Source organism: Natator depressus, chromosome 7, assembly GCF_965152275.1.
Source record: "Natator depressus isolate rNatDep1 chromosome 7, rNatDep2.hap1, whole genome shotgun sequence".
NCBI lineage: Eukaryota > Metazoa > Chordata > Testudines > Cheloniidae > Natator > Natator depressus.
The window spans coordinates 75321511-75343767 of record NC_134240.1 but is presented as its reverse complement, the minus strand read 5'-3'; the positions used below and the strand labels follow the sequence as shown (position 1 = coordinate 75343767).

General features: G+C 40.5%; 1 protein-coding gene across 1 annotated transcript in view; it reads left to right on the top strand.

Moving 5' to 3' along the window:
- FAM13C (family with sequence similarity 13 member C) overlaps positions 1-22257 on the top strand; it is a 227882-nt gene that overhangs the window by 107283 nt on the left and 98342 nt on the right. The window contains exon 7 of the mRNA XM_074958796.1: positions 21641-21679. Coding sequence (XP_074814897.1) covers positions 21641-21679 — 39 coding nt within the window. The remainder of the gene's footprint in view (positions 1-21640; positions 21680-22257) is intronic.

Genomic DNA, 22257 nt, shown 5'->3' with positions numbered 1-22257 from the left:
CTTGAGTGCTCAGTCCCCTATCTTCTGGGCACCTGCAGTGTACACTGATCTGCTGCCTCTGTGGAAATGGTTCACTCCAGTTCACTGGTTTCACTTTCCTTAGCACAAGGCACTTAGACAGGTTTCTAATAGAACCAAACTGAAGTGTATTTAACAGAGCTTGAGATAAAGATTCAAACAAAAGCAAGTGTAAGGATTTGGAAGCATTAGATTATAGCTAAAAATGTAAATACCATATATAGCGTATCCTTATTAACAAGTTACTTTCCTGTCTAATAAGGTACGTCTCACCCATCGATGTGTTCTTGTAGCATTTGTCCAATTCAGAGAGCTGGGACCCACTCTTCATGAGATTCCCCCAGCTGACAATCTCCTCCTCCTGTAATGGATAACCGCTTGGGCCATTTCTTCGGCTCTTAACATAAGAACGGCCATAGTAGGTCAGAACAAAGGTCCATCAAGCCCAGTATCCTGTCCTCTGACAGTGGCCTATGGCAGGTGCCCCAAAGGGAATGAACAGACAGGTTATCATCAAGTGATCCATGCCTTGTCACCCAATCCCAGCTTCTGGCAAACAGAGGCTAGGGACACCATTCCTGTCCATCCTGGCTAATAGCCATTGATGGACCTATCTTCCATGAATCTATCTAGCTCCCTTTTGAACCACGTTATAGTATTGGCCTTCACAACACCCTCCGGCAAGGAGTTCCAGAGGTTGACAGTGCGTTGTGTGAAAAAGTACGTTCTTGTGTTTGTTTCAAACCTGCTACCTATTAATTTCATTTGGTGGCCCCTTGTTCTTGTATTATGAGAAGGAGTAAATAACACTTCCTTATTTACTTTCCCTATACCACTCATGATTTTATAGACCTCTATCATATCCCCCCTTAGCTGCCTTTTTTCCAAGCTGAAAAGTCCCAGTCTTATTAATCTCTCCTCATACGCAGGAAGCCGTTCTATACCCCTAATCATTTTTGTTGCCCTTTTCTGAACGTTTTCCAATTCCAATATATCTTTTTTGAGATGGGGCAACCACATCTGCGTGCAGTATTCAAGGTGTGGGCTTACCATGGATTTATATGGAGGCAATATGATATTTTCTGTCTTATTATCTATCCTTTTCTTGTTGATTCCCAATGTTCTGTTCGCTTTTTTGACTGCCACTGCACATTGAGTGGATGATTTCAGAGAACTATCCACAATGACTCCAAGATCTTTCTTGAGTGGTAACAGCTAATTTAGACCCCATCTTTGTATATGTAGGTCAGTTAGGAGTATGTTTTCTAATGGGCATTATTTTGCATTTATCAACATTAAATTTCATCTGCCATTTTGTTGCCCAGTCACCCAGTTTTGTGAGATCCTTTTGTAGCTCTTCGCAGTCTGCCTGGGACTTAACTATCTTGAGCAGTTTTGTATCATCTGCAAATTTTGCCACCACACTGTTTACCCCTTTTTCCAGATCGTTTATGAATATGTTAAATAGGACTGGTCCAGTACAGATCCCTGGGGGACACCACTATTTACTTCTCTCCATTCTGAAAATTGATCATTTATTCCTACCCTTTGTTTCCTATCTTTTAACCAGTTACCAGTCCATGAGAGAACCTTCCCTTTTATCCTATGACTGCTTATTTTGCTTAAGAGCCTTTGGTGAGGGACCTTGTCAAAGGCTTTCTGAAAATCTAAATACACTGTATCCGCTAGATCTCCTTTGTCCGCATGCTTGTTGATCCCCTCAAAGAATTCTGGTAGTTTGGTAAGACATGATTTCCTTTACAAAAACCATGTTGACTATTTCCCAGCAAATTATGTTCATCTATGTGTCTGACAATTTTGTTCTTTTACGATAGTTTCAACCAATTTGCCTGGACTGAAGTGAGGCTTACTGGCCTGTGGTTGCCAGGGTCACCTCTGGAGCCCTTTTTAAATTGGCATCATATTAGCTATCCTCTAGTCATTTGGTACAGAAGCTGATTTAAATGATAGGTTACAGATGACAGTTAGTAGTCCTGCAATTTCACATTTGAGTTCCTTCAGAACTCTTGGGTGGATACCATCAGGTCCTGGAGACTTGTTACTGTTTAGTTTATACAATCACAAGTTGTTGTCACTTAGCCTGCTCCCCCTTTCCCTTCTGAGACCTCTTCAGGAGTTTGTTTGTCAATATAAATCTCCAGTCTGCATCTAGTCCAGTCTAGTAAACTTCTGCATCTAGTCCAGTGAACACAGGCTGTCTCCATGGATGTTCACAAACCTCTCATAATAACGACAGTCAGCTAGTTCTTAGCTTTCAGCAGAGACCACACACAACCCTCCTTTTGTGAAATATTAAGAAGATGGTCAGACCTGCCTGGGTCTGTCTGTAACACCTAGCTCCTGGGGTCAATTGATTAAATGAGAATCTCAACTCTCATTTTTTTATTCTGAAGTGGTTTTCTAGCCCTTCTAGTTGCAGAGGAAAGCTTGGAAACGTGACCTGAGTACACCCTAAAGGCTCAAATACCAGGAGGCAAAGGAAACTTTAAAAATCAGGAGGATTTTTAAGCCAATCTCATGATTTTGCTGCCCTGGCTCATGACATGTGGATGCTCTGGATAATGGGGAAATAGCAGAGGGTCTAGGTGGAAGAGGGGTGGAGAGGGGTTTCAGGTACCTGTTGTGCAGAGGAACAAGAATTGGACCAGATGTGGCCTGGAGGGTGATGCTGGTGGCAGAAAGAGGGATGAACTGCAGGAAGAGTGCTGTTCTGAGCAACTGCCAGTTGGCAGACCTGGAAGGGGAGTCAGTCCCCATTGTGACCGCCTGCTTTGTTAATTCCTTTCTGTTCTATTTTTGTAGCAGATAGAAGCTTAGGCGCAACTGTAGTCTGTCTCAGGCAGAGCACCAGGGGCTAAAAACTATAATTACAGCTCCAGTTATGACCAAATAAAAATATTGGGACAAAAGGGACAAAATTTTCAAATTTGGATGTTTTAAAATCTATTCTTAACTTTAGGCACCCAGATCTGACAATGTTGGCCATTGCTCTTTAAATACTAGAGGACAGAAATGTGTTCCTCTAGTTCTGAACCTTTCTGCACATTCCTACTTTTAGATTCCAATATTCAGTACCAGTTTCTAAAAAGGATTGGAAGTATCTCCAGAAGAACAAAAAAAAAATACCCAATCCTCCTTTCCCTCCAATTTGTATAAAAGAAATAGACACCGTCCTTGCAACCTTGACTGTAATTTATTGTTTTTCATTGGCTCTGTTATCACTGTCTGAGTGTTACTGAAGATTGTGACTGTACCCAAAATTAAAAAGCCCTCCTATAAATTAAATAAGACCATCTGTCAGGAATGATCTTTGGCTGGTTGGTTGCAACACTGGAAGATGAAAATCATTTTTAAAATTAAGAGCAAAACTTTCTTGAGTTTACTTCCACACATCATGATATGAAACTGAAAACGAATTTCACAGCACAGCGGAGAGATTGGAGGGTTACAGGGTCAGCAGACACTGAGTGAGAAAATACAGTGTCACAAACAGCAGACAGCATGATTCACAGCAAATAATTCAGTTGCTCAGAAAAGGAAAAGTGATTTTCATATCGCTCCTGACTCAAAGCTAGGAGAACTGATAAGAAAGTGGCTCTACCACTTCCAGCCCAAATATCTTTCCCATATGCTTCTGCTTCACTTCAAGCAGATCTACACAGGAAACAGCTGAGTCACAAATAGTTTTCATGAGACACAAGGATTTATGTGAGAAGAAATAATTTGCCCCAAATCATCAGTGGTTATGAAGCAATCCTAGATCATGGATGAGAAAATTCTTATATTCCTTCATTGTTGTATGCCGTGTTTTTGTGGCTGTGTTGGTTCCAGGATATTAGAGAGACAATATGGTTGAGATAGGGCCCGATGAAATCTTCATTAACGAGAACGTGGATGGAATCGCGGAATCAAAACAATAACACAGAATCCAGTGCTTAAAAAAACAACAAACCAACCCAGCACAATACAAAAAATAAAAATGTCTCCTTGCTGCAGCCCCGGTGCCAGAGGAGCTCTCTCTCCCCAGCCCCGGTCCCAGGACCAGAGGAGATGGAATTAATATTTTTTTTAAATGGAAAAAACCAAAATCAGAAAATAATAAATCGAAAAATCCACAATAATGTACTCAGAGTGTCACAGCTAAATACAAGGTGGAACAGATGTTTAGCATAAGTAGTTAAAACATATTTCAAGGGACCAGGGCTGAGAGGTCAGATAGAGAGTGATCACTTTGTGAAAAGTGTTCACCTGCAGGTGATGTGGTATTTTTTGTCTTTTATCATTTTTCTGTGTGAGTTCATTTGAGAACATGTCATGTTCCTGTTCTAGCTATGGACTGGCTAGAGCTTGCTTATACACACCAGATGTGTTTATCATAAGACTTTTTTAATGGTCTGCCAGGTATGGCCGAGGTTCATTTAAGTAAGGTGGTTTTATAGACAGTGCTTCCTAGTGGCTAAACAGTATAATAGTTTAGCATTCCGTTACATCTCCGCCTTTAAGTTCTACGTTCCTAACATTTACAATATTTACACTATCAGGCTGTCTTTGAGGTTCACTAGAGATCAGTCTAAGTGTCTCTGAACAGTACGGATTTTCTAATTTCGTGACCCAAAAGCATAAAAGCTTGGTAATTTGACCATCCATTAGTTGTAGTGACCAGCTATGGTTGGTTTGAAATCCTTGAGTCTTCTTCTGCATCGCCACGTGCAGAGTTTGCTCTGTTTCTGAGGAACAAACTGTAGATGTCAATGGTTTCTGTTGAACTGTCCACTGTTGGTGTAGTGGGGCAGTCACCCTGCTCCGGCTCAGAAAGGGTTAAAAGCCAGCCCTTGGAGAGGGCTGGGGCAGAAAGCCAATAAGAAAAGGCTGGGAGGCAGCCAATCAGGGCCAGGCTGGGCCCTATAAAAAAGCTGCAGGGCCAGAAGGCAGTCAGTCTCTCTCTAGCTTTGGAGAGAGATGGTTCTAGCTGCCTGAAGGAGCAAAGAGTAACTTGGACAGAGTGGTACTGGGGAATGGGTAGGCTGAGCTGTGGAGCTCAGGCCTGGTAGAAAGGCCTAAGGAGGTACTGGGGCTGCAGAGGTGCAGCCTGGAGATAGGCAGAGGCAGCTGGTCCAACCCCCTTGCCAATGATGACTGGCCAACACAGACTGCAGTTTGCCCCAGAGAAAGGGGGCTAGATGACGACTGGCAGTAGCCACTGAGGCAAGGTGGGCAAAGGGGGAGGGGATTCCCCTGGGAGGGAAGACCTAGAATGTGGGGGCACTGCTGTGGGGCAGCACCCTGAGATAAGAGGGTCTGGGGGGGGATGCAGGGGCCTGAGGAGGAGAGACACCAACCAGCAGGAGGTGCTCTGAGTACTGGAATTGAGTTAATTCCTGGGCGACCAGCAGGAGGTGCCACGCGGTGAGTGCTCAACCTGCTACAGCTGGTCTTGGTCACAAGTGATCTGGGTGTGAAGTTCTTTTCCTTTACAACAGCTGGAGTTGTCCATTTTCTCCATCCAATTTGTCATGAACATGGTCACCAGGTTCTGGACCTGGCAGCTCTCTAACTGAGTGATGTCTGTAGTAAAATTGTTCATAAGCTCTTTTAGCCCTTTTATCCAGTTTGTCTAATCGCTTCCTGTCTGGCCACTTTGGAAATATGTTCTTTTCCAAAGCTGGGACAGTAGTTCTGAGTTGTGCTGGACTATATCCAGTAGCCACTAATGGTGTTGATCTGTAACTCAGAAGAGCAAGGAATAGATCTTCCTGCTGCAGAGGCAGCTCTGGGGGTGGGGGGCTTGTGAAGGCTATTGCCACCCCAAAATTTACCTTAGTGCCCCCCCCCCCCATAGCAGAGCAGTGGCTGCTGGCCAGGTGCCCAGCTCCAGCAGCAGCGCAGGAATAAGCCTGCAAATGCTCCTATAGATATCACTGAAACAGACACACTAGAAAGGCAGCAAAACAGAGAAGGCCCAGTTCTGCACTCAGTTATGCTCATGTACCCCTTGAAGCACAATGACCAAAGTTAAATAGGCCGGATTCTCCAGTCCTCTAAGACCACTTTGCATCACATAAGCATAATCTGTACTATGTGACTTTAAAGCAGCTGGAGAAGGCCTGTGAACTTCACCACCTCCTACACCAGCAGCTTCTTCAATCCCACCCAGTATAATGGGCAAAAAGAGGACGTGTCAAGGGCCTGCTGGGAGTGGGCCATGGGCAAATCAAAGCCAGTGGCTTTGCACAGATGTAGCTGAGAGCAGCATTACCTCAGTTTATTTCCTACATGGAAATGGAAACAAGTGAACTGGCTAGGATATAAACATATATTTTCAAGCTTCTAAAAGGGGTTCTCTGTACAAGGCAGTGGTGGAGGGGAGTTAAAATAAAGAACAATACATAGGTATGTAGTTACCATGAGTGCCTTTTTAAATTTAAACAACTGAAATTAGTTAATCCCCTGTGTTCCAATGCATATCATTGCTTTCCATTGGGTGGGTCTCTCCTGAAATAACTAACTCACAAAGGAAAATGTTCGTATGTAATTAGGAGGCTAGTTCAAACATATCTAGATAAGAGATCACCACGTTATTTACTTACACTGTCTATAGATTCCCTTTTTTGTGCTACAAAAATGGAATATTGTTTGAAAGGACTGTGCACAAAGTTTTTATTTCAATAATGTGTTGTCTCTTATCCTAGTCATTTTACATTCTCTTTATAAATGACTGTAGAACATATCCTGCTAAGAACCTGCCTTTGCGTGAACCAGAATTTCCTTTTTTAAAAAGTATTTGGTTTTTTTTTGGTTTTTTTTAAAGTGGGTTAGACACATTTTCAGGCTTTTCTGAAGAGCTAACTGATTATCAGTGCTAAACTGAAATGCATCTTCTTACTGAGAAACTGGATAATTAGTTTAAAAAAATAAACAGGCAGTAAAAATAGGGATAAATAGGAGAGAAATAAAAAAGGACAATTTATCATAAAGAAAATAAACCATTGACAGGGTCATGGAAAAAAAGTATTTCAGAAAAAATATTTGAAGACTTGCATAAAATACACACCAACATGCTTGGTTTTAAAAAAAAAAAATGGACATTTGTGTAGCCAGGGCTAAACCGTGGGTCTGGGTCTTAATTGAGTTTTATTCTTTACACAGAGTGAGGTCAATTAGAATGGATCTGACTAAAAACAGTATACGGGCCTCAGGATTTGTTGCTCAATTAACACCTTTAAAAATACTGTAAGGATTATCACCCTCAAAATATTGAAATGCAAATATCTCCACTATGAACCACAACTACCAGATTCAATTTCTGATGACACCATGAAATATGCGAACAATCAAAAGCAGAAAATCTGACATGCTAATGAGAATTAAATAGTCGTAGAAGAATCCATATTTTACATGTGTAATCTCATAAACCCACTTACCTTGCCCAAGACTTTCATATTTTCAGTCACTTCATAAACTTGAAATGAGTTGTCTTAAGTTCAGATGGATCAAAAGTAATAAATAATGCGGCCGTGATGGAGACAGGATATAACACGCAAGCAGTTGTTTGAAATAGCAGTAAGTGTGTACAGGGAACTTGACCACAAAAAGGAGAAAACATCTTGTCCCAGTGATAGGTTAAGCTCCCAGTTAAGTGGTTGAAAATATTAGTCTTGGGCTAGTTAAGAGGGTGTACAGAATACAAATTCAAGCCATGAATTCCACGACAGCTGATTATTTCTGGTCCCAGGTTACAAAAGCGAAATTGCCACAGGTTGTTTCTCCCAAATGGCCATAAAGGAAGGAAGAGCTGTCATTGTCACAACTCCCCTGGACCTGCTTGTGACTCCATGAACTAAATCCTTGGCATAAATTGAGTGACTCAGTGGATTTACTGCATAGATACATTTAACTCAGTTTTTTTTTTTTAAATCTGCGCACCGAAAGAGAGGTTTACTAAAAGGATAAGCAGGGTGAGACAACAAATTTGCCATTCCTGAATAATAACTTATTTGTCTGTAAAAAACAAAACAAAAAACTTTTAGTGCAAGCACCACAACAATTGATTGAAAAAGTTCCACCACTGAAATGATTAAAATGAATTATGGAAAGTCAGACAAGATAAAGCAGATTGAGCGGGACATTAAACAAAGCAGTAAATTGTTTGTGAACTCTGTGGTTCAAAGCATATAAGCTGTAACAGTGCCTTGGGCTTCAAAAATGTATTAATTATAATGGAATCATTTCATTTTGCTAATATTTAGTAAGCAGGAGTTCACAGCTATCCTGTACAGAATCTGCACACACCTTTGTGTACACGTTTGTAGTCCAAACTTATACCCTTTTCTAGGGTTTGGCTTTATTAGTAACTAAAATAATAATAGAAAAACATTAGCTTAAGCTTTTTCCCTGCAGGACCACCTGTGTCCCAGCCTGTAGTTGCCTCTGCGAGAGAGATATTCTGACCCTATCAAAGCCAGGTTGGAGTTAACAAAATATACTTACCACTCTACCTGAATCCTGCACTTTTATGTAGGGTTCAAGCACCTGACCTCAAGACACAAAACGTTCCTTCATCCCTTGGCAGGGTTTTAGAACCTGTTTCAAATTTGCTTTACTAAAAGAAAACCCGAGAGAGCTTTTGACGCTGGAACTGAGACTGGTCTCTTATGCTGATTTTATTAGAACTACTGATTGTAGTAACTGAAACTGCATAATACTTCTACAGAATGGAGAAAGTAAATCCCATGAAGGTATGAGCAGAGTAACAGCTGACCACTACCCACTGCTAAAGATTTGCATTTGTATCTGAATGATGCACTAAAGCATATGTGATAACTAATTGAATTTTTGTTTCATGGGATGGGTCTCTGCAAAATTTGAGAAACTGATTTAGACCCACGAACTCCAAATGCTATTTGAACCATACATGGTATAAGTTCAGTAAAAACAATTGAGGATAAGAATTGTGGCACTCATGAAATGTCTCTGCTATTATTGTGTCCTGTTTAGGGTGGGAGTAAGATACTCCTCGTATCAGGTATGGCTCAGCTGAGGGGCTTTTTTGTTTCTTCCTAGACCGTGTCAATAGGAGCAACAGTCTGTAGTTTACTGTAATTCATGAACAGGAAGGAGATTGTCACAGTACTGTAGTAGCATATTGCAATCTAGCATTACATGTATAGTCTCTGATTTGATTACATACTGAGACTTTTAAGGTCTATCTTCACCAGCCAGCTATTATTGCTTTGCATCAAAGAGCTCTTGGGAGGAAGAGAGAAATAGGATAGTGAAGGGAGAAACTCTCAATGTGTTGGAGGATCAGTCTGACTTGCTGCTCTAAACTGTGAATGTGAATCAGATGGCTGGGATCAGCTAACTTAAGCTACAAATGTGGGCCAGATCCTCAGCTGGTGTAATTTGGCAAAGCTCCACATGGAGCTACACTGATTTACCCCAGCTGAAAATCTGGCTCTGAGAGAATAGTCTTTCTTAGTATTTTGACTCCTCAGTTTCTGGTCCCCATCAGAACCAGGAAGGCTAGAGGTAAGTGAATATGAACATCAATGGAAAAAACAGACATCCGCAATTTTTCTGAGCTTAAAAAAAGGTTTGGGTTGAATTTTGGGTGAAGGTCTGCATCTGTCTGTACTTTATCTGAACTAGTTTATAAACATCCCTAGGACAAATCCAAGGCTGGAATGAGAGGGACAGTGGGGAGCAGAGGAGAAAGTCAAGTGCCCTTTGAAAATACACAGATCACTGGTACAGAACCACTAGCACGTCAGAGAGGTTCTGTTTATACGTCACTACAAATAAACTCTGACAGTAAGCAGCAATTGTGCTAAGTACATATTGCTTTCTGTGCATAAGTTCTTCTAACATCATTCTTGCATTTGACAGGATTTATTGGTTTGTTCTCCTTAGAGTTCCTTTTATTGTGGCAGTTTGTCATGTACACTTTTAAGGTAGGTGAAACTATTGGTTGAGCAGCATCTTATTGTTCGTTATTTGCAGTAGTGGCTAGAGGCCCCAATTGGGTATTGGGGAGGTCTTACAAAATGCCTGATCCCACATAGGTCTTACCCTTACCCACTATGAAGAAAGGAAAATGTCCACATGCATTTTGATGTTTTTTCAAGTAAATAGTTTACCCATTAGTTCAGATTCTCAGATAACTAATGATTTAAGATCTGCAATGGGGCACCCAAAAGCAAAGTCTACCATTTAAGGAGGGTGGATTGTGTTGCATTTTTTCTTCATAGAGAAAATTAAAGAGGATCTGTCAGCATGACCTTTATTTTGGATAAAGAGAACAGCAAAACATAAAACAACAAAAGTAAAGAGCCAAGAGAGAGCACATAGTGTATATGCCTCTTCTGTGCTGGTCTGCATTGAAATGAACACAAAATGGGTGCATGGCTCTGTAGAGATTTAAAGGTGCAATGCACTGAAAACAAAGGCATTAACGTTGTAATTATAATATACCAAGATTTACTTACACTCTTTCTTGCTCTCCACCCTTCAATTTTTGAGAGCTTGAGTGACTAAGAGTTATCAGTTTCACTATTACTTTCAATTTTGCATTTGAAAATACTGGAAAAACCTGAGATACAAACTTAAATCTGGCATCCTTACCATATGGTTTCTAAGTACATGACAAATGAATAAATCAGATGACTGCAAGAAGAAAAGGGATACACTCTTGTGTTTAAGGCACTGGACTGTGCCCCAGGTGGAGAATGGTTTCTGTTCCTGGTTCTGTCACAGATTTTTCTGTGATGTTGGTCAGAACTATCATAATGCATACACAAAATAAGGATAAATTAAAGATGCATGAGCAACCTTAATTCTGGCATGTCTTAACTTCTGACTGCTTGGCTTTCCAATTTTAATATATTTAATATATTTTATATAGATATTAATAATTTTGGTATTCCATGTCAACGTAATTTCTTTGCTCTTTTATGAAATCTGTAGCCAAATGTTAGTGAGAGTGTAAGGAAAGCGTGTGTGACCTGTACCTTCACCATCAGAGACGTTGGAGAGAACAGAGGGATGTAAATAGCTCTAGTGGTTTCCAGCAAATGCTGGACAGACGATAGAATAATTTTAATATTCTGATGTTCTGCTTCTCTGTCACCTGGGAAGAGCAGCCTTCTCCTCTTCTCTTCCCAACACACGCGCACACATGAAGCGAGAGGGCTGACTGATGCTTCAGTCAGAGGACCCAACCACACAGAGTGGTTCAAAAAGGTCATTTCTACATCCTGTGATGATTTCTTTAAATGAGTCATGGAAAAGATCAATACTCTTCTGCCTTAAGTAGTAATCCTTTTTTCTAATGTTGTACTGATCTGCTGAGGCATTCTGGGCACATCACACAGCACTTTTACCATTTGTAAAGCACTGATCCAATCAGAAAAGTTCTTGGGCTTAAGCCACCATGGCATTAATCCAGTTTGAATTTGGTGTATCTCCCACACAAGCAGTATTGTCATATGTGCCTCCCTGTTGGTGACCACACCACAGCCCCTTTTGGGATGACTGCAGTCATGTTAGGGCTATTGGTTTGACCAGCGTCCATTGTTTATCTGGCACAATGTGGTTTGACTAGAAACCCAGCGCATGGTGCACTGGGATGCTTTGGAGTTGTTTATATGAGATATTCAACTCTTCCAAGGTTAAAGGCCCATTCCCACAGTCTTGAGGTAGACAAGACTCCTTAGCATGTTAATTCAAGGCTCCAAATAATACAGGAAAAAGCATTATTTTTCTGGGTTTAATGCTAAGAATTTTTTTGCATCACCAGTGACAACATTTCAAATTTGTGGCAGTTATTTTTATATTTATTTGTATTGAAGTAAGGTCTAGGAGCCCTAGTCATGGACTGGGACCCTATTGCACTTGACACTGTACAAATGCTGCTTCTTAGAGGACACATTTTCAGCTTTGGCCTCTAAGTACACAAAATGTTATATAAAATGTATATGCAATCCAAAACTCTGCAAACTGCTTAAGCAAACTTCAGGATGTAAATGTCCAAAGAGCAACTATGTCTGCTTCAAAATGTGAAATGCTTAGTAAGGTGCACATCAAAAGACCTTATATGTAAATGTTCAGGCCCAGATGGTAAACCTTAGAGTCACACACACAGGTGAGATTTCATCCCTCCTGTATGGCAGAGTTGGGCAGCTGACTCCATACCACCTTCCTCCATTTCTGGAGCCATTCTAGTAGTTGACGGTTCAACTCTACCCCAGGCAGAATGATCTGGAACAAAAACCACAGGGGAAGAATGCTCTGGACTAAAGTCATTAATGACCTAATGAAACCTAAACCAATTTAATTGGGGAATGTACTTTGCAAATAGTGACTTTTGCTCTACAAAATAGGTTTATGCATATCTTAGTCTAATATCTGTGGATGCTCAATCTTTAGAATTTACTATGCAAAGTCTGTTGGGGGCATTCTGTTCTGTGGAGGACCATTCCAGCTAGAACTGGTTGAAAATTTTGCAACAAAACAGATTTCTTTCTGAAAATGCTGATTCAATTAAATCAAATGTTTTGGTGGAAATCAGGTTTCCTGCTCACCTGCATCCCCAGACTCTACAGCAGCCCACTTGGTGAGGAGCTCAAATGAGAAATTTTCAAAAAATTCTATTTTCAGTTCTTCCAAACCAGATTTTTTTTTCAAAAAAAATCCTTTATGTGAAATATGTTGCGTATCTGATTTCTTGTTCCATTTGGAATGAAAGTTTTTTTGAAAACGGAAAATTTCCCACAGAATGGGAATTCTGGTTCTTGCACGGTTCTAAGTCCAATACTTTCATACAGGCAGGTGTTAGATTATAAAAAATGTGTGCAGATATTGGTGAGCTGGCAGATGGAAAGTTCAGTTTCAAGTATGTGCCTGTATAATTTTTCATGTTCACTAAGGAAGACAGTAAAACACCCCGAGAAAATGTGCCCCTAAATTTTTATGGGATTATTTCTGGATCATTTTATGATAGCAACTCCACCTGTAGGTTACACAGAAAGCTTGACTGTGTATCTTGTTTGAAGTGAGACAGAGAGAGCATCTGAACGCTGTCTTCCACTGCTATTCACATGATGTGCTAATTAGGTCACTGATAGAATCAAAGATACAGAAAACTGGAGTCACTGCTCAAAACTGGCTTCCTCGTATAATCACTGTGTTTTGGTTTAATTTGTCTAAAAAATGTTCTCATGTCTCTGCTAACATTATCCCTGCAAAGCCAGGCTGCACATCAAGAAAGCAGAGCGGTGCACATATGAACATTTTGTGCAGCTGGGCAGAGTGTTCAGTATTTATCACTGCAGAAAACTGGTGTGTGATTGCTTACTCCCAAGGCTTTTGCTTGGTTTATACCTTGAGTGACTGGGGAATCTATCAAATTTGTTTTCTATTGAAACAAATATATTCTGTCATAACCATGACTAAAGAGGGAGGTAGCAAACAAACTGATATTAAATCTGCACTACTGGGTCCACAAAAAGTATACTGTGTAGTACAGAAAAGTGCCCCACCAGTGTGATTTGAGGGACATAAGAGTGGAAGTAAAGACTTTGCAGGAGCATGTGGGGTTGGAAGCTGCTATTTGGCAAGACCTAGTGCATCCCACAGGCAATTATTTGCTCTTTAGTATTTTTATGAGGTTCAGGGATAAATTAACTCTGGCAGGGATTATTTGAATCCAGAGGAGGGGAGGGGATCCATCAAAGACAGGGAAATCATTCCAATTTCCCTTTAGTTTGACGATGGGATTTTAATAAGGTCCTCCCAGAAGCCCCAGGGAGTTGCCTTCAGTGCATCATTACATACATCCTGTTAGTGAGCATTTGAAGTGTTCTGCATTCTTTTTAACTTCAGTTCAGTTGTATGTTATAAAATAGAGTGCTAAATGTAATTGCCATTTATGCAGCATTTCAGTAGGAGTAATTTTGGGCTGTGAGGAAAATCAGATTTTAAAAAAAGACTGCAATCACTGCTAATCACACTCTACAGGACTGTGCCGTACTTTGCATCATCTGACAACAAATCACCAAATGGAGAAATACTAACTCTCCAAGTGCACCAGGGAATTCAGATTTTACTGTAAATATGTACGTCTCCTTCAAATGTTCCTGAACAAAGAGTTTAATTCCCAGGACAAAATTGTCATTATTACAGACTTAAAGTTGAAATATTTCATTATTTACTTCAGGCAAAAATCTGTGGTGAGAACATGGTAGTTTTCTCAAAACACAAAATCATATCCTGGAAATTCCAAGGTAAGGTTCCACTTTTGTAGAAGAAACCAAACCATTAGAAAGTCTGCGGATGCATGGTTAGTCACTTCGACAACCACAGCCTTGCAAACCAAGCACAAAGGAAATACAGTCCTTCTTCTCACAACCTGTAGTTTCCATATGCTTCCATTCTTCCCTCCCATTTCAGATGATATGACCTCCATTGGCTTTCCCTGTTCTGCTCTTCTCAGACTGAATCCACCTTACCCTCCACCTATGTCTCCCTGCCTCCCCTTCTTCCATCACAGCCTGGGCCATGTACTTTTTGCAGAGCAGGCATTGGACTGCTGTGTGTTTCTAGTGCCTACAGATGACTAACAACGTTCATAAGGTGCACATTGACCATGTGGCTTTATTAAATATATGAAAAGTCTGGTTAATATCTAAATAATTCCCAACCCGAAAACAAGTAAGATCAACAGAATAAAAATGAGGCTGCATATCGAGAAAGCAGAGCTGTGCACTTGCACACATGAATATTTTGTGCTTCTGGGCTAGTGTTTAGTATTTGTTACTGCAGAATAATCATGATCAACAGAATAAAACAAATATGGAGTTTCTAGTCAAAGCTGTTTTAGAGCTATGATAGGACAGAAATATATGAATGAATTTTCAAAAGTAAAATTTCATTTTATTTTTGAATACTCATCTCTCCAAAATGCACAAACTTACTTGCTTGAAAATGTCCAAAACCAATCCTCTGAGTGCCGGCATGTGAGATTTTAGATTGTTTGATACTATTTTGCCAAAATTGTGGTGGAATCAATAGTAGGTACTTAATGGGAAGGGTTGGCTTTTTTAGAGAGAATGTGTCTCTCCAAAATTATGATTTTACAAAAATATATAGAGCAGCGAAATGTCTAAAGCTTGAAAATAATGCAACGCAGATAAAACTTTACTTGCAAATAACAAGATGAATATGAATAATTTTAAAAGTTGAAGTTATTAAAAATAAGTCTTGAATTCTGTGCTTAAATCCAAAGCTGCATGTACAGTAGCAGATTTTTTTCTCAAAGCTTGAGAATGATAGGTATAGTGCCTTATCTATATGTTGCAGTGAAATGTACCTGTGTTTTAGTACATTGAATTGCCATTGTATATAATTCAGACCGAAACAATTCAAATGGCTATACTGAAAATTAGGAAGTAAGGTTTGGATTGTGACTAGCCATTCAAGGGACTAATGGAGAATAAAATCCCCACCATCTTAGGTGGTCATGTTAGTGCTCCACTCTTTGACGTTCCAGATATGGAGGGGAAAGGGGAATAAGAGCAGGGGCTGCATGCCCAGAGCAGGTGGATGGGGGGAGGGCAGAGAGAAATTGGGAGAGCCAGCAGAGAGCCAGAGCCCGTAGGAAATCTAATGGTTAGAGGTTAGTTATTTCCATCTGGGAGCAAGGGGAGATCAAGGAAGGAATTGTGAATCTGTGAATCACATTCCCTTCCTACAGTGGCTCCTGGGCACAGTGCAGCATAATCAACCCAACCCTAAATCTAGCCATAACACAATTAGTGATCCAGTTTTCACTAGAATCATAGAAATGTAGGACTGGAAGGGATCTCAGTAGGACATCTAGTCCAGTCCCATGTACTGAGGCAGGACTAAGTATTATCTCGACCGTCCCTGACATTTGCTTGTCTAACCCAGTGCTTAATTTGTGCCAGGGCTTGCCAGGACTGAGCCCCGGCACCTCTAGCCTTGGCGGTTTGTAGCCCCAGCATCTCTGGGTTTGCTGCATCAGTTATGAATGTAAAACAAATTGTTTTAGCCCCAGCATCTTTCATTACAAATTAAGCATTGTCTAACCTGTTCTTTAAAACCACCAATGACCAATATTCCACAACCTCCCTTTGTAATTTGTTCCGGTGCTTAACTACCCTTACAGTTAGGAAGCTTTTCCTAATGTCTAACCTAAATTTTCCTTGCTGCAATTTAAGCCCATTACTTCTTGTCCAGTCCTCAGTGGATCTAAAGAACAATTTACCAACCTCCTCTTTATAACAGCTTTATAACACTTTTTTGTACTTGAAGACTATTATCATGTTCTTTTCTCCAGACTAAGCAAACCCAGTTTTTTCAATCTATCCTTGTAGGTCATGTGTTCTAGACCTTTTTAATCATTTCTCCAACTTGTCCACATCCTTCTCAATGTGTGGTGCCCAGAACTGGACACAGTACTCCAGTTAAGGCCTTTTCATATCTTGCTTACAAACAGTCCTGCTACTACATCCCAGAATGATGTTAACCTTTTTTTGCAACAGTATTATATTGTTGACTTATATTTCGTTTTGATCCACTATAATCCCCAGATCCTTTTCTGAAGTACTCCTTCCTTGGCAGTCATTTGCATTTTGTATTTGTGCAATTAATTATTCCTTCTCAAGTGCCCATTTCTCCTTACTGAATTTCATCCTTTTTATTTCAGACCATTTCTCCAGTTTGTGAAGGTCATTTTGAATTGTAACCCTGTCTTTGAAAGCACTTGCAACCCCTCCCAGCCTAGTATCCTCTGGAAACTTTGTGCGTATTCTTAATGCCACTATCCAAATCATTTCTGCAGATATTGAATAAAATTGGACCCAGGACAGATCCCTGTGGGATTCCACTTAATATAACCTTCCAGCGTGACTGTGAACCATTGATGATTACTCTGAGTATGGTTTTCCAACCAGTTGTGCACCCACCTTATAGTAGGCCTTCTCTTCTGTGTATTTATTAATGTGGCTCTTTTTTAATAATCTGTTTTATAAGAGAAAGTTTTTTTACCAAATGATTTTTACAGCAGTAGCTTTTGCATGGAGAGTCTGTCCAGAAACACTGGCTAAAAGCATCCTCCAGTCCAAAATAAATTAAATTATGCCTGCAAATGAGTCATAAACCAGTGTAAAATATGTGCCTGGAAAGCAATTTAGTAATAGAGGTTTCACATTAAAATTAGTTTGAGTAATTTAAACAGTTTGATGGTGCCTTTCAATGTAGGGGTCCTCCAATCCAAAACACTGCGAATACTATGCTCCTTGAGGAAAATCACTCAGAACTCCATATTAAGGTCAAATTGTGCTTTAAGTAACAGTAATGTAATCCCATTTTATTTTAGTGGATTTATTTAGGGTATGAATCAGCAGGGAATTTGATCTAAATTTGTGTGTAGGAATGCAGAGATTATATTTACGAGACCATTTTATGCCCATCCCCGCCAAGTTGTGAAACATTTTCAGCATGTCTGCGAAATACATAGGATCTGATTTTTAGCTCTGCCTCAACCAAGCCTTTGTTTTTGTTGATGCAATTTAGTGTCCATAAGTAATGGCTCCCACATTAAATTCTGGGTTCAAATACCAGCAGTATTGTCAACGCCAAGCATTCAGAAATCAAGTCAGGCCCCCAGACACCATGAGATTGATTTAAGAATCATGGGATTATTAATCTAATTTAAAATATTTAAAATAATGCATTTTATTTTCTTTTCTTTTGCCTGCTGGTGCCTGAGCCCTTAGGGTCACAGTAGCTTCACATTTTCAAATTTTTCTCTGGAACCATGAGGCCTAGAAACCGACTTTAAAAAAAAAAAGAAAAAAGAAAAAAAGAGAACCTGAGACTCTTATGCAATCCCTTGATTCCAGTATCTGGGGCCTTAAGAAAAACACCAAATACCATGAGACTTGTGATAAAATCATGAGAGTCATAATACTCTAGTGGGTAAGCATCTAAGGCTGTGTCTACACTACAAACTTTGGTAGACGCAAGTTAAACTGACATAAAACCACAGTTCGGATATCACTTGTGCATTTGCATACTTGGTTCTTTGCATTGTCACTGTGTGCACTCACCAGGAGTGCTTGTGTCGATACACAGTGTGGAGCACCATGGTAGCTATCCCAGTGTGCAAGCCGCCAGCACACTGTCTTTTGGGAAGTTTTGGCAATGCATGGTGGGGCAGAAACAAGACATGCAGGGGTGACTGGGAGCAAGGGGTCAACTTCCCAGCATGCAACTGTCCCCACCCCATAATGTTATCTATATCCCATAATTTTCATGCTTTTTAAAAAAATCCCAAGAACCCATGTGACTCACCACCCCTTGCTGTCTGCCATCAGTGACAGAAGCATCTAACCTGCACAGCTCTGCCCTATTGTGAAAAGAGTTGCAAGAACGAAATGCATAATCCTCTGGTATTTGCAGAGCCGTGGGAAGAATGGCATCATTGGGGAACTTGACAATTTCTTGGAGGACAGATTGCTGTGGTGTTACCTGGGGTTCTTTCAACCCAGAGCTCTTGGTAACTTTTACTCTGTGTGAGGTGGTGTCAGGAAATAAATCAGGGGAGACACGACCGTCCACGATAGATGGCTGGCACAAACAGGACAACACAAGCATGCTTTCACTTAAAGCTAAACTTTACTTAGTCTCAAGCACTTATACACACGTCTGCAACAGGTTAGTAAAACACCCCCAACCCTTGATAATTACCAAAGCTGAGTGTGGCTCTCGAGTGGCACAGCGGTAATCCATCTGCCGGTGGGAAACACAAGAGGCATCCAGAGAGAGAGTCCAGTCCTGAAGAGTCCCCCTACCTCAAACTTTCCCCCCTTATTTATACATTAGTAATAGAATGACATGTCCCTTAAAGCAAACTTGTTAAGTAAGCAGTTTCAATGGTCAAGTGAGAGGTTCCTTCTGATTATCAATTAACCAGGTGTGGGTTTTTCCAGAGTTTGCAGCCCTGAGGCCCCAATAGACATTCCTGGGGCACATTCTGCTCTTCTAAGATGCATGTATCAGCAACTTCAACACAATTCTTATCAGGAAGGACGCGGGGTCAAGCTGCCCTCTCTGTGGCACCCACCCCGCTTGGTTAAACTGAGACTGCTGAATGGCCAATTTACAGCCTGCTGACTTGGCTGCTTTTAGCAATAAGCCATAGTGGTTTTAGGCACTTTACTGGTTTGCCAAAGTCTCCCCATACAGTGGGACACATTTGGCTCAAAAAGTGAGTGTGTGCTAATAAGATTTGTGGAAGACACAAAGCTGGGAAGTATTGCCAATATGGCATAGCCAAGATGATCTTGAAACCTGGAGTAACAGAAATGGAATTAAATGTAGTGGTGCAAGGTACGAGATCATGCACTTAGGTACTTAAGTTCTGGTTTATAGCAAAAATTCTTGTTTTATCAGTGACTGTGGCAGAGAAAGACCTGGGTTCATTGGTCAATGACAGGATGACTATGAGCCATCAATGTGAGGCAACTGTGAAAAAACCTAATGCAATTCTAGGATGCATGAGGTGAGAGATTTCCAGTAGAGACAAGGAAGTGTTATTACTATTATACAAGGCACTGGTGAGACCTCATCTGGAATACTGTGTGCAATTCTGGTTTCCCATGGTTAAGAAAGATTAATTGAAAGTGGAACAGGTGCAGTGAAGGGCTAGTAGGATGATCAGAGGAATGGAAAACCTATCTTCTGAGAGGAGACTTAAGGAGCTTGGCTTACTTAGCCTAACCAGAAGAAGGCTGAGGGGAGATTCAATTGCGTTCTATAAATACATAAGAAGGATAAACACCAGGAGGGAGAGAACTTATTGAAGTTAAGGGTCAATATTGGCATTAGAACAAATGGATATAAACTGGCCATGAACAAGTTTGGGCTGGAAATTAGACAAAGGTTTCTAACTATCAAAGGAGTGAAGTTCTGCAACGGCCTCTCAAGGGGAGCAGTTGGTTCAAAAAACTAACCGGTTTCAAGACTGAACTTGATAAGGGGATGGAGGAGATTGCTTGCAATGGCATGTGGCCTGTCTGCGGCTGCTAGTAGCAAATATCTCCAACGGCTGGAGATGGGGCACAAGATAGGGAGAACTCTGAGTTACTAAAGAGGATGCCTTCCCAGGTGTCAGGCTGCTGGGTTTCAGGGTCTAATTAATCACCGTATATATGGTCAGAAAGGAATTTTCCCCCAGGTCAGATTGGAATGGACCCTGGGGTTTTTTTGCCTGCCTCTGCAGCATGGGGCACAGGTCTCTTGCTGGTATGAACTAGAGCAAATGGTGGATTATCTGTAACTGAAAGTGTTTAAATCATGATTTGAGGACTTCAGTAACTCAGCCAGAGGTTAGGGGTCTTTTACAGGAGTGGGTGTTTGAGACTCTGTTGCCTGTGATGTGCAGGAGTCCGGACTATAAGATCATAACGGTTCCTTCTAGCCTTAAAGTTTGAGTCTATAAAACAATATGCATTGGGTGAGTGAGCTCGGAAGAGACAAGAATAAGAGACCACGTCAATATTATTTAAGGGAAGGGGAATTCTAGCTGCCTTGTCCTGATGTGGCTTTGGATCCTCATTCATGCTAACCATGATTGTGAACTGTGCTCACACATCATGCTAGCACAGGCTGCTTCAGTGAGTGTGAAGCCCCGCCTCCGAATCTCTGCTTGGTTTCTTGCTGTAGTCTGTGCAGTGCCATCGTCACACATCAAGAATGCTCGTAATACTCCATTATTTGGAAAAACATGTAGCAGCAAGAATATATTTTTCTACTGTGGGATGATCTAGCAGTATATTTATCAGATTTCTAAGATGCAGGTAGACAAACTCCAGGTTATCTCAGAATCAGCACATTTAACTGTATCCTGATCTGACCTCTCTAGATTTATAAAACCAGGTTGGCAGACACTTTACTACAGAGTTAGTCTGGATTTTGCTATCCATTCCTCTTTCGCAGAAGCAGTTTCCATGCCGCTCATTTAAAAATCCTCTGTTCGTTTAGCACCCCTTCCTTCCAATTCAGATTAATTTTTTTCACAGCTTCCCTTGGAGTTTGGCTATCAGCAGAATTTGTAAGAGACAACTGAAGAAAAGTCTCATGAGAACCTTAATTGGTCATCCCTATTTGAAGTAATAATCACAACATAGTGTATAAGGAGCAGACTGCTAATAAATGTTTAAAGAATCAGAATACCAAACACTTGTATCAATGTGCTAGAAACCCCAGTTGCTATTTAACAGCATAGTTGTAACTGCAGAGTGCCTGATCCCTTTTTGAGACTCTCCTGGCAACCTGTGTTCATATATTCAAAGCACTGTTGGATGGGCTTTGTGGTTTGAGAGTGTTGCAGGGCTAATCCCTCTGGTTCTTTGATTATGAGCATGTGCAGAGCAGCCCAGCGTACGGCATGTGCATGTAGAGCTAACACAGAGCCTTGTCTTGCAATGCCATGTTTCCGTATGTGTTCCAGCAACTGAAAAACATTTGGGGAGGCTGCCTGCTTTATTGACTATCTGATGTTTTCTTGTTTCTGTTTCAGCATTCAGGATCATTCCTTCAACAATACAGCATTAGCAGAGTAAGTGAATAAATATATATACCTGTACCATTAAATAAGAATATGTTAAGCAGGGCAGAGAATAATTTTAAATACTATTTCCAAAGTGAAAAAGCTTTTTGTAACATTTTATGGTGCATGGTCTTCTGTGATTTTAATATTTATTGAAAATATGCTGAATATAAAACAATATTTACATATGGTTAACTATCCATTAGCAATGGGGTAGCATTATGAAAGAATATCTTTGTTGCTGTTTTCTGTCTTATATATCTTACATGTGTTTGAATATATGATTGTATGTATACTGTACATCTCATGAGAAAATATTGCTAATTCTTCTTACTGATGATCATGACAAGCAAAAGTGTCAGTTTTCTAAGAGCACATGGGCTATGCTTACTGTCAGCATTGGCAGAAAATATTCATTAAGCATGTTTTGAGCAAAACACTACTTTATTTAGACAGGTTCAGTATCTGAATGCAGTTTCCCTTTGCAATTAATGCAGTAAACTTTTTACATGCACTTTCCCCCCACTTTGGTTTTAAAGAAATATGTTTTGGCTTTTTATCTTAAGAAGGTGGACAGACAGCAGAAC